The sequence below is a fragment of the Egretta garzetta genome, unplaced genomic scaffold (genome assembly GCF_000687185.1).
Source record: "Egretta garzetta isolate BGI_Z169 unplaced genomic scaffold, ASM68718v1 scaffold329, whole genome shotgun sequence".
Lineage (NCBI taxonomy): Eukaryota > Metazoa > Chordata > Aves > Pelecaniformes > Ardeidae > Egretta > Egretta garzetta.
In genome coordinates, this window is record NW_009269999.1 from 344,178 (window position 1) to 357,890 (window position 13,713).

At 39.8% G+C, this 13,713-nt stretch overlaps 1 protein-coding gene across 3 annotated transcripts in view; it reads right to left on the reverse strand.

Annotated features, from left to right (window-relative positions):
- The window catches only part of PAMR1 (peptidase domain containing associated with muscle regeneration 1), a 49,509-nt gene that overhangs the window by 6,524 nt on the left and 29,272 nt on the right, over positions 1-13,713 (reverse strand). For all 3 annotated transcript variants that reach the window (XM_009647546.2, XM_009647548.2, XM_009647545.2), the window contains 2 exons: positions 2,999-3,211; positions 1,336-1,402 (listed from right to left, as the gene is read on the reverse strand). In XM_009647546.2, the coding sequence (XP_009645841.1) occupies positions 1,336-1,402; positions 2,999-3,211 (280 nt within the window). The remainder of the gene's footprint in view (positions 1-1,335; positions 1,403-2,998; positions 3,212-13,713) is intronic.

The window sequence follows — 13,713 nt, forward strand, 5'->3', positions numbered from 1 at the left end:
GCCCCTCTGACAGCTCCCTCAGCACTCTTGGGTGGATCCCATCCGGCCCCATAGACTTGTGAGTGTCCAGGTGGTGCAGCAGGTTGTTAGCTGCTTCCTCCAGGATTATGAGGGGTTTATTTAAGTATTGAAAGCCTACAATAAGGTGTCCCCAGAGCCTTCTCCAGGCTGAACAAGCCCAACTCTCTTAGCCTTTCCTTACAGGAGGTATATTGCATAATCCACACTTTGCCTCACTATTGATCTATGAAATGGAGATTCTATTTCAAGGGATAAAAACAGTCCACAAACATGAGATGCCACTGTGATGCTATGGAGGTGGGGGCATGTATGCGCTCTTATACAGCTGGTGTTGATATCTGAAATATTTGGCATAAAAAGACCTGTGTTCAAAAGTGAATTGAGAAATTCAAGCAAGAAAAATCACCTGATGGCTACTAAAGCCTCCTGATGGCTTCTCAGCGCCAGCTCTACAATCATACATCACAGAGCTGGAGAGTGGGAGAGTATTTGGGAAGTACGTGCTTGCCTTGTTCCTAAAGTCTTCTCTAGACATCTACTAGCCATTGCCAGAGACAGGATATGGCTTGAGCTGCACCTTTTTCTGACCTGGTATGGCTGTTCTTAAGGCCAAAGATGAGGACAGTTCTTGTACTGCATCTAAAAATAAATGAATCATGTAGTACAAAAAAAAAAAAAAAACCAACCCACACCTGAAATGAATAATTACTCCTTGGACAAAAATGAACCTGAACATTGCAGCATAACTAATTCATATTGGATTTATTTCAAGAAATTAGCAGAAGGGTAAGCCCAGATGGGTCCAATCTTTCATTCCTTCCTCCCCTCCTATTCTACTTCCTTCTCTCCCCCATGCCCACCCCAAACTGAACTTTGTATCAGTTGTGCTATATTGCTTTGGGTGGTGAAACTTAATGGGAGCAGATTACACTGCTATACGTCCTTCTCTCCTTGTGCTCTCCCCACTCATCTCTTCACTAAGACAGCACGTGTTCATATTTTAAGACACATCATTAGCCCCAAGGAACTGTTCTCAGACTGTTCTCATAGCCTGTCACAAGCTTACAAGTCTAATTTCGGCATCGTTCAGTAGTTTGCACATCTCTAGCTGTGCAATTCTTCCTGGCTGTCTCCAGCAGCTTGCAAGCCTTTGCTTAATCAGACCTCCCCTCCCAGCAGCTCTCATTGCTCCATTACCAGTGGAGTTGTAGGAATAGCTGCTCAGGCAGGCTAAACACACAGTGTGGAAAGGAGAGGAGGGGGAAAACAATCACATTTTTTCTTTAAACTGTAGTTGAGATATTGGATTCTTACCTTGACTGAACCTGTATTGGAAGTACTTTCTGTCTCACCAGGTCAGAGATCTTTGGCTCTCTGCAGGCTAGAAAAAGTATAATGTTGCACAGTACTTTTCCACATTCACAGCTCAAGTGCTATGGTTCATACACATTTCCCCTCTTTCCTCTCACTAGCTATAGTGGACTGGATTAAGAAAAGAGGCAGTAAGTTATGTGCATTAAAATAAAGATAGGCACTAAAACCTAAAGCCTTGGAAAAATACTTTCCCACAGATCACCAGATCGATCCCATTTACTACGGTAGAAGCAACTGAGTGTCTTCTGCACTGGCATTTTCTGCCATGGAGGAAGATTTGTCCATCAGTGTGTCTGAATGCCAAAGTTACACCACTACAGCTGATGGTTTGGAATCTAAGTAAACTTCTGCGGTAATGGAATTATATAAAAAATACTTAATTTCCATCTGTGTAGCTACACACAGCTAATCCCAGTCACTCGGCATACAGAGAAAGGCTGCAATATGTTACAGACTTCTAAGACTCTGTTTGCTTGTGGACCCGTTGGAAGGAGCTGAAGGCTCTGATTCAAAGGAACACCTCAGAGTTACCTGAATATGGACAAAATAACAGAAGGGAGATCCAGGATTTCTAATTTTTCATATTCCGCTTATTTACTTTCAGAGCAGCATAAAATATTCAGGTTTATCAGTTCAAATAACTCTGCCAGGATCTCCTTCCTTGCTGCACACAGTAGAAGAAAAGGAGTCTTGCAGGATGGATTTTATCTGTATGCCTGAGCACTTGTGTTCTGAGGGATTTAACAATATCTAGTTCTTTGCGATTACTGTATATGTTAGCCTTTATGTCACTATCAAAGTTAACATCAGTAAAGATGCTTTCCACAAATTACTATCAACAAAGATGCTTTCCACAGATGATTATAAGCTCCAGGGAGAGAGTATTTTCACCTAAAATAACAGAATAAGGCAAATTCCCCAGGGGACATATTTCCTTATATTACCATTACTTCAGTTAAAAAAAAAATCCATTAAAATACATGTCAAACAATTGCTTTGGGAAAATGAATTTGGCAGTTCCCTAGCCCAAATTCATTCATCCATTCAGGGTTTCAGACATGCTTAGAGTAGCTGCAGATCAACAGTATAATTCCCCTTCTAGCAAAGTATTTGAAGATGTGTTTCAGTGTTTTGATGAATACAGATAGTTTAAGCATATCCTCGAGTGGTTTTCTGAACCAAACATTCAAGGCTGCAATCTACAGGCTTAGTCTTTTACACTCATGACCGGTCCCGTTGACCTGAAAGGACTGTGAAATGAGAGCTCAGATGAGACAATTACTTCTTTCTATTTCAGTTCCTTCCTTATCTTCTTTGATTTTGATCTTACAAAGTTTTGATCCTAGAATGAGGGTAGTAAGGGTCTCAGGGAACATTCCTTTCCATGTTTAAAGATGGAAATGTCTTCTGAAATCACTGGCAGTTTCTCTGGTGGAGTTTAGCAGCCAGTAGAGCTGGCAAACTACCAATCTCAGTATCAGGTGTCAGTCAGATGGTTTATTCTTAGCAAAAATGATTGTTTGGCGAATGTAAATTATAAAAACAAACTCCAATAAAACCATAGCAGCTTTTGTGAATCGTGGTAAAAAACATTGTAAACTACCTTTTATGCAGATTGGCTGCTTCCCTGACCATTCTCCATTGTCTTGGCAGGTCCGCTGTTCATTCCCACTAAGAACATATGAGTTGTTACAAAAGAAAGCAATGACTGTGCCAATTTTTGCATAGCGTCCATCCAAAAGCCCAGTGTCTTCTACTACTCTTCTGTAGCCATTGAGTGGGCCACCAGGATCTGAGCAGTTTTTTTCATCTAGAACTAATGATAGGGGGGAAAAAATAATAACCATTTAATCAAGTTCACAGCATTATTTTCACCCATCAGATTGCTTGGCATTTCATTCAGATGTAACTACACAATCTACACTTCATTAAAGATGCCTTTTCAAGACTCATCTGGGATCTCTGTCTTGTAAATATTATATATTAAAGAAGACATTATAATATACAGATGTCTGTTTATAATACACATTTTAGTCTTCACGGAAAGCGTAAGGTTCTGAAATTGTTAAAAAGACCTTAAAACATAGCTGGCAACCCTGAAAAATAACCTTGACTTTACATTATGTTAATGTCCCATTAACATTAACAGGGCTACTTCAAGAGCATAAAAGGATGCACTTAAACTATTTCCAAGAAACAGGCCCTTGGTGTTCTTTTCCCTTTTCTGTGCTTTCAGTACTTCACTGGACTTTGATAATAAAATTAGACTACTTAATTTTACTTTTGTGTTTGGTTGCATTTTGGTTTCTCAGCACTGAGAGAGGTATTTCAATAATCCATGGAAATACTGGAGTTGAAAGAGAACATATACACACACTGATACTAAAACTTTAATATGGAAAGCTTACTCATGCTAGGTTCTGCCTATAAAACCTCTTTTTCTTCCTCCTTCCCAGTATTTTCCCCTTCTTTTTATTTGTTGTTGTGGTTTTTTCTCTCAATAAACTTAAATTTTTTGGCCTAAATCTGGATGACAGTCTTCCCTATGTGATGCTAATAAATGCTCTTCCCTGTATTTTTCACTTCTCTGCTCTTTCTAATTTAGCAGCTGAAAAGGTACTTTTCTTCCTTTGTGTTTCATCCCAGTTTTCTTGTCAGGCTGACAGTAACATGCAATTCTGTTTAATTCCTCTGTCTCATGTCTCATTGCATGATAACCAGTGAATATCTAGTTTAGACAGCTAGTGTTGGCGCTGATGTGCTTATGGAGGGCTAAGGAGACTGAGACATATCAACTGACCAGAAATGACCTTTTCACATCACTGCTTCAGACTCAGCTGCCTTCTGAGCCTCACTTCACGTATAACAAAGCACAACAACATATAACCAACATATGACAAAGCACTTAAACATTTATTTAAATCCCTGTGAAGTCAGCACAGTAACAATGCATAGGTATGGCCCTGTCCTGTTCCCGTATCCTCATGTCACCAGAGAAAGCCCAGCGCAGCAAACCATGTAAGCGCTTAGCTAACTGTAACAGTGCAAGTTCAATGAAGAGCATATGCTCTTAACATTGAGTATGTAATTCAAGCTAAGCATCTATTTCAGTGGTTTCTTTAACAATGTTGGATTTTAGCATATGCTGAAGTTTATATATGTACTTAAATACTTTTCCACATCAGTCATATTCAGTAAACAAAGAGGACGTCTGAACTTCCTCTCAACCAGGAGAAAGGGAGAAGCAGACCCCTGTCTCATTTTAATTTGGCTCCACTTTAATTCTCTGTACCTCACGGGCTCTCTCACTTGTGAACCACAAGTGACTGGTGATAGCAGCTAAAGACTACAGCGAATCACACACAGTATAATGCTTCATTTGCAAGTTGCTTTCTGCACTGGTATCTAGCCTAAAGGCATCATCTGATGAGTGGAGTGCATGTTTCCAAATGTATCTAAACTTGGCCAAGTAAGTCGATGAAGGCCTTCTCTTATTTCAGCCTATGCCTATCAGTAACTTGAACAGTAATTCTCTTCTTCCCTAAGCTCAGGTCTATGGCTTTTTTTTTTACAGATTAAAACCAAAGAGAAAACATCTGGGAAGGAGAGACCCAAATTAGACCACCTAGCACATCAGAAACAGCCAGCCAAGTCTGGAGGCAGATCTTTCAATAGATCTTTAGTGAGGGATGTCATACAGCAGGGACTTTAGCACAATCCTGATATTACATTTACTGCAACTAGATAGAAGAATGCCTGTTGCTTGCTTATTCAGATGAACTTATATACAGCTATTTCACAACACTACCCCCCAGATTTTCATTGTTTGTCACAACACACTTGTAAAAGCACTTTTCCAATTGATACAAATTATTCTGGAATGTGGAAATAAAATTGTGCAACACAAAACAACTGAAGGAAAATTAAAAGTCTCTTTGGATGAGAAGAAAGGGCTTGGAATTTCACAGCTGAATCAATGTGAATGGTAGGCATGCCAACTTGCACAGCCAGAATGAATGGAAGCTTCTCTTCTATCAGTTTTTCTCTAGGATGGGAATTCTGTTGAAATAAGAGTCTAGTCTTCATGCAGTAAGCCCCTAATCACCTCCACAGAGTGCACCAGACTTCTGCAGAGAAGATATCAGAGGTACAGAGTAATGGAAGTAGCTGTTCATTGTTGCACAATGTCCCTCACTTGGTTTTGTTCCTAGACATTTTCAGTCTGTGTGTAAGAAGGATGTATGCCTAAAGTCTTTGAGGAAATTATTTTTCAGTCATCTGATGTTTCACTCAGACCTTTATATAAGCAAGTCTTGCAGGCTTGGGCTCCAGCAGAGTAAATTAAGAATCCCTATTGTTTCTTAAAGACAGGAAGACAAAAGAACATCGTGTTAAGCCACAGATCCACCAAATTTCAAGTGAGATTTGGACATTCTAGTTTCAAGTGAATACATTGGCCAAAACATTTGATAAGAATCAAAACTTAAAGTGACCTTACCACATTCAGGATGATGTGCTGACCAAATCCCATCAAGCTGACAGTAGGCAACACGGCTGCCTTTTAAGCTGTAACCTGCGTTGCACTTGAAGTAAACCTGGGCCCCGTATTTAAAGTCATCTCCTTCCACAATACCATGAGCGGGAGCACCTGGAGTCCTACACATCACCACTGACAGTTCAGATATTTCAAAAAAATCCACTTTATTACAAAAACAGGACTGTGTTAGGATGATTTTTTTATTTAGAACATTGAAAACCCAATTAAAATGGTCGCAGGAGTCAAAATTACAAGACAGGTATATGCCGATCTTTATAAAGTTGTTTAGACGTCAGTTCTACACACACTTACATATACGTCACTTTTCAAAACATATCTATATCCATTCAGTTCAATGGGATTACTCAGAACTGTGATCATGTGTATAAGCGTTTGTATCATTAGGGCTCATTTGCTCAAAATATTAATACTTGAAGCACTTTCCATCTTAACAGGGGTTTGGAACGAATTACCATGCTTGGATAAGAAAAAATTTTGATCCCTAAAGCCTTATACTTAAATTCTTTCAAATTCTTCTTTCCATTTCTATATAGTTTTCCAGATAACGTCACTGAAATATTAAAGCATCATTATTTGTGTAGATCAAACATTATAATAATGACATTAAAAAGGAATCTTGATATTTACCCTTTCCACAGGGTTTGATCTATTGGGAAAATACTTACAGACAATGGTCTATTTAACTATTGCAAGTAGTAAATATTAGATTAAACATCGTAAGCAAGATTTCTCTGAGAGCATCAAACCAGCCGTATTAAAGCAGAACAAAGGTCTGTCCAGCACAGGCACCTGTCTTCAATGGTGGTAAACAGTAGATTTGATGGAAGGAATATGAAAACAGAGCAAGCATATAAATACTTTCCTGGCACGTTCTGGCAGCATTCAGCAATCTGGGGCTCAAGGACTACCTAAATTACAATGGTATTTTTGGTATAACATACCCTGGTGACTTTTTGTTTTAACATGAATGTGTCTGAGTATTTTCTAAACTCAGCTACATACTTGGTGTCCACAATATCCTGTGGCAATGAGTTCTACAGACTAAGCGTTGTGTGAAAAATACACTGCCTTCTTTGGTTTGGTTTATAGCCTGCCACCTGATAATTTAATTTGCTGCTCTACTTTCTCTGTAGATAGATAGAGATAGAGAACGTCCATGCCCTATTCACCTTCTCCAAGTCACTTTTTAAGACCAATTTTCTGTATGTAGAAATTATATGTATGTGTTTCTGTATGTAGAAATTACAGCAATGTAGGAAACACAGGCTTTAGTATCTACACAGTTATCCATCTCTCTGTGTGTCTCTGGCTTTGCGTGGCCATTCATTGTGCAAAATTGCATAGGAAATGATTAAGTGCAAGATTTAGATATGTGTACATTTTTTTTTACCTGGAAGCTGTGGTACTCCACTGAAGATAGATAGATGAATGCTAAGAGCTCATCCCTACTTTGTGCTTTTAGAATATGACTTTTTCTGTTTTGCCTCGTAGCTAGTTGCTTACTAACCTACAGCCAAATTTTGATCCTTACCCTTGCAGAGGAAAAACTTTTCTAAGGTGTCAGGCCTGTAATCCTTACATGGAACACACATGAATGCATCTATTTATATGGATTGTGGACCATCCAATTATATTCACATAAGGAAGAGATTCTTGAGCAACAGTCCTAAAGCAGCAGCGTTCACAAGAACAAGGCTCCACAGAAATTCCCCTCATTGTATGGATTACTACAAACATCAAACAATGAGTCAGCAGAATCATTTGTACACTAGTAAGCACAAGTCTTTGAAAGAAAAACTGCCCAAAATTTAAGCATTAGAGAAGGGCCCAGACTCACAGCTCCAAATCAAAGCACATCCAGTTAGGGGAGCTTGACATTTCCTCTTGGCTGCAAGTGTTCTGCATCAATATCATCATTAGCGAAAGAATAATTATAAAAATTCAACAAAATTAATTATTAGCCCTTGATGTTTCTCACGTGAAATATAGGCACACATACATATACATGCATATACAGGTGCATATGTGTATACACAAGCACATATATAAATGGAAGGGAAATAATGGGAGCATAGATTTTCTAGGTGTTTTAAATTCTCAGAACACTTGTCTTCCCAGTCATGATCTTTGTATTCCCAGTCACTCCCTCCATATCTTTCTCTGAACAGCAATTAATTTCACTACATTTATATTTCTCTCTTTCAATGTAGTCATGCTCAGCTTGTCAAATGAGAAAAGAAGATGATTAGAAACATCTGTGCACCACTCGGAGTTCTCCTTTTACCATAAATACAGGTTTTCTGTTTTGCTTGTGGTCCAGTTCAGCTCTGGAAAACAAATGTTTTGGTGCTTTTGTGTTGTAGGTCCATCCTGGAAAAAATGTCACCAAGCTACACTTACTTTTTTTCCCCCAAACTACAAGTGCTTGCTCTTGTTCAGTCTCCTAAGTGATAAAGATATTTAGTTTCTAGTCTTTTTGATTTTCTCTGGTTGCCAAACTTCCTTTAGATTCTCTGTGCCCAGCTGGAACAACTCTGGTTTTATTTATGATGTAAATTCAGTGTTTCATGCACAGATTCATTTAGTACTGGAAATATGGCCTAGAGTAGAGGATATGGAGGCAGAAGGTCATGAGATCTAATGATAGCTATAAAACTGTGGCCATGGGTAAGTTGCTTCATCTGCTGTATCGAACAAATGAAAGCACCCCTTTCCTCACAGGGATGTTATAAGCTTTAGCTCATACCCACTTGTGTCACAGAGTCACCATGGGATTTCTCTGGTGGCAACACAGCAAGGTTTTATTAATAGAAGCGTCCCTTTTGTTATCCATGCCTTTATCTACTGGTTGTCTGTTCTCTTTTAACGCAGATCTTCCCTCATGGTCTGTCCTATTCTTTAAACTTTGCCACTGAAGGCACAGCCACTCATTTTATTTTTTCTTTGGATCATTTTGTAAGTTCATTCTTTCTCTCTACAAATTAAATGTGTTTTTGAATCTTGAGATGTTCCCTACATCTCAGTACCACAGCTGAGCTCTCTGTTTTCAGCTATATTATCTAGCCTGAAAGTCACACACAGCTACTGTAGTACCTGCCTCTACTGCTTTGGTTTGAGCTCTATAGATTTTTTCCCTCTTCAGTTTGACTTGCCTTTTGTTCCTTTCACCTAATGTGTTTCAGGCAGCTCTTCTGCACCTTTTTCCCTTACTTGTGAACACTTCAGGCAATGGAGTTTTGAACAATTATTGTGAAGGGAATCCTAGCCCCTGTGTGCTTCACCCAATTCTCTCATCTTTTTGTGGATAGCTTCCCATCAAGAGTGTGAATTTGACTGGTTCTGACATCTTTCAGAATGTGCAGTATATTCCACTGAATTTTAGGACAGCCTCCTTTGTTTGAGATATTTTATTGAAGTCTTTCAACATTCTGTCCTGGTGTAAGACTATATCCAGCTCTCCAACAGACCTTTCTCAGAAGTCAAAAAGAAAGGAAAAAGAACATTTTGTAAATGTCATTCATACCTAGCTCTGCCCTTACCCTCTGGATACACACACTAGCCATAAAATCCAACCCCCTGAGCTGACCCAATTCTCTTCAGTTTCTAAGCTCTCTAAGATATTTGATATGATTCCTTGTTCCCTTGCCTAGGCAGGATGTGACTGATCCCGCCATCTACTGAGCATGTCTGAATAACAGTTCTCCTTCTCTGCGTGGTCCAGCTTTCACAGTCATGAGGGCTGGATCCCCCTCACAGCCCTCACCCACCCACATTCCACCTTGTATCCACCCCCAGCTACACCTCTGCCTGATGTAGCCTGACTGCTACAGCAGAGACGGGGCTGTGAGACATTTGGACAGCACTTCTTTGGGAAGAAGGTATGTGGGCTGGCCAGGAACTCCATGGGCTTGAACTGTTCCGAAGCCACTAGTTAGACTGCTCTGCTCTACACTGTGACTCTGGCCTCCTACCTTTAAGGTGTCTTAGACATATGTCATCTGTGCTGTGTTTGGCTATAGCATTATTTGTCCCTAGAAAAATGAGAGAGGAAGGAGTAGGAGTAGAACCCATGGGAGGATTTTCTCACTGACACAGTAGTGGTTAAAGAAAGAACTGGCATCTTATAGGTCTTACCCTACTTAAAGGCCTTACCAACATTTCCCTAGTGTTAGTGCAATGGCCTCTGAATAGCAGTCACTGTCCAGCTTTTCACAAGATTAATACCTTACCTTTTCTCTCAGTGCTCTTTGCAAAGCAGACAGAGGAGGAAGCAAAAGACAAGGTAGAGAGCTTCAGACATAATTATCTATGAAATGTACCATGAAGTCAGCAATACTCACTCCAAACCGTAAGGTTTGAGACAACCCTGCCAAAATGGAACTGAGAGTGTCAGGATTTCAGGTTGCAGTGCTCAGTCTCTGCACCTTTCTCTCCACAAACAAAAGGCCAAAGCCACCAGAAACCCAGCAAATGGACTAAGTGGCTTCAAAATTCTACTATGAGATGGTAATGGACAGACAAATATGAAAGACATTCATTCAAGATCTGCCAAAAAAAGTCCGAGCAACCCAGAAACTCCATGAGGATCAGGCTGATCCCATTCTTCATGCCATGGTGTCATCACACCTATAAAGATTCTGGTGAATTTATATCTAGAAAAAAATAGGAAAACTGGAGACATTTCAGGGAAAGGTGAAACTAACGTTAGGGGAATATAATCTTGAGAGTGACTAAGAGCTAAGAATGACCACCCTGGCCATGCAAAAGCTAAAAACTACAATAATCTAAAAGCTAAAACCAGAAAGGCTACAGCAAAATATTTAAAGGAAGACAAAGAGGTATATTCAGGCAGGATAAAATTAAGAACAGGAGAATTCTTACTCAAGAAAAACTCTATAAAAGCCTCCCTGACAAATGTCTGAAAGGCATAGTAGGATGTAAGTGGAAATGATATGAGTCTCATCATTTGAAAATTGAAACTCCACCTAAAAAAAACCTGGAACAGACTTTGGAGAGAACAAGGTGGCACTAGCAAGCCCATTATGAGCTGAGATTTTTTTTTGTTTTAATTTTTCCATATTTTGCTACACAATGTTCTTCCTGGGAAGTTCCACAATTAATCTATACAGGCATATAGGTAACCCTTGTCACTTTAGCGTTTGAAGTAAGTTTTGGTCTGATACAGCTCTGTACAGTTCAAGAGAGAGCAAAGTAGGAAGGCATAAGACAAGGTGGTTATGGACATCTCTGGAAGAAATGCTCAGTTGTGACAGCTCAGTTGTTAGAGAGAGAATAAAACCCAGAAGTGCCTCAGGTGTCTGTATAACAAACTCTCAGATTCCCGATAAAACTTATTACCCTTCTTGCCACTTACTTTGGTGTCTTGGAAAAAAGAAAATAGTATTTCTGTGCCATATGAAACATAAAAATGGCTCGGCATTTCACAGACAACTTCCCATAATCTGTGAAAAACTAGAGCAGAGGAGCAGTAAGTTCCTGAATTTTTAAGTAAAATGTTCCATTATTAATAATAACAGTGCAAATTCCTCTCCCTTTTAAATTAGATGTAAGAGACATTGCTCAGATCTGAATTATCTGCCATTTAAAAATAGTTTTCATGCTCATTTTATCACCAGTGAGATAAATTAGATGATCTCTTGAGCTACACTTTTCTCTCTTCAATGTCCTTCAAATCCTGCCTGATGGGATTATCATTTGCTTTTGTCCCAGGGTCCCTTCATTAAATGAACACCATTTTTTTCTGCTGCCTTCCTTTTACCCACTTCCTCGCTAAATAATACATACCCTCTCACACATATCATACATTATCTCTAAATTCTGCACAACCTTTCAATAATATATTGCATGCCTGAAATAAATCTCATTTCTCATTGCTGGTATTAATGAAAGGTGCAAGAACTTGTATGGAGTTTTGTTCTTAATTTACTTATAGGATTTTTTAATACTGCTACTGCTAAAGATATCCATCTTGTTATATTCCCAAGTCAGAGTTTGGCTTTCAGGTTGACCTGTGCTAATGTATATAGCACATTTTGACTATCTAGTAGTGGCTCTGGGGAACATTTTTCTATGTACATGTAATATTGCTTTTGCATAAGGTGTGCTGGCATGCTCAGTAGAGGCCAAACATGGCCACAGAAACTGCACTTGGTAAGAAGTAGGCGAGTAGAGCAGCTTCTGCTATTACGAATCCACTGCTCTGCTTGGTCATGCCTGTCACCACAGACTCAGCAACGAGTGGATAGAGGCTTTAGGCAGGGGTCTCAGAAGTAGCTCCAACCTCTGTGTTATCACAGGCACTTCAGCTGGCAAGGCTAAGATACTAACAGCCAGGTCCACAAAGGTGCCCATGTCATGGTGATTTCAGTAGCTAAAAGAGCAAATAGGTGCCTAAATGTCACTTAGGAACTGGCTTTCAGCATCAAATACAGGTCCTGGAGGGGTAACAAGGATTATTCCCCAAAAGTGTCTGCCTACGTTCCAGTAGCTTCCATTCAGGTTGCTACCAAGGGAGGATTTTGGATAAACTGTCTCTGTGCTCACTCACTTGTGTTTCAAAAGAGACAAAACCCTCCACCCTCCTTCGTGCCTCTTGTGATGCCCCAGGACACATTCTCCCAGCTCCATGCCCATCTCCAGCCACAGCTCATGCAGAAATGCTGGGAGAGACAATTCAAGACAAAGATTTTTGCCCTTAATTTATCCCCCCATGAAAGAGTCCTGGTAGTTCAAATCTCCTCCTCTTGTTGTATTTTGCCAGTCCTCATGGACTGTCAAAGGAAAGCATAACAAAAGCAGCTGATCAGGCAACCCCAAGTACCAGAGATAGTAGATTTCCAGTCCTGCTCTCTGGGCCTCTTTGCTTTTGCAGTGGTTCCACCAGCTAGGAATAATTACACAAAACTGTGACGTAATCCCTACTGAAGCCCAAATCTTTTTATTCCCTTCCAGCCAATTGGAACTCACGCCTGATGTTTTCCAGTTCCCTGCTTCTGTGAATGAGCCCGTATCCATGTGAAAATATGCTTGGATCACCCACTGTGATTTATTCATCCGGAAGCAATTTGGAGGTTGTTGCTTACAATTAGCCACTTGATCTTTATCAGCATTGTTCTTAGCCCTTAGAAAGCTGTGTCTCTGGATACAACCTTTCCGGTACTTGGATGGCCTATTTAATTATACAACTGGACCTGTTTTTGCATGGGATACATGGGATTCTGGAGTGAGTGAAAACCTAATGATCCTCAACATTCACTTTCTCTATCAGTGGCAAGAACCAATATTTAGAATAAGTTCCCTGATGTGTTCCTTGGAAAACATCATGGTATCACACTGCAGAGGAAAGCACTGTCTGAGCAGGGGGAAGATTGTAGGGCAACAGAGTAGCTGATATGCTCATTATTATACCAAATTACAAAGCAGAGTAAATCATCTGGAGGTGTTTCATTTTGGAGATGTCAGTTTTCCAGCTAAACAGGGACAAGCCCAGACAATGCTGGATGAGAAATACACTCTAAAGAAATGCGTATTTCTTTGAAGCAATGTTTGTGAAAGTGCATTAACTGTAACAGGAAAACACCATTTCATGATACAGATTCACCCTAGTGTAGCTGACAGAACAGTTTATTCAGCCTTTTGCAGGGATCTGAGCTGGATTTCAGACAGAAAGGAAGATCTGGCATTGCCTGTTTAAGAAAAAGAAATGGAAATTACTGAGTGTTAAGATGAGAGTGTAGGGA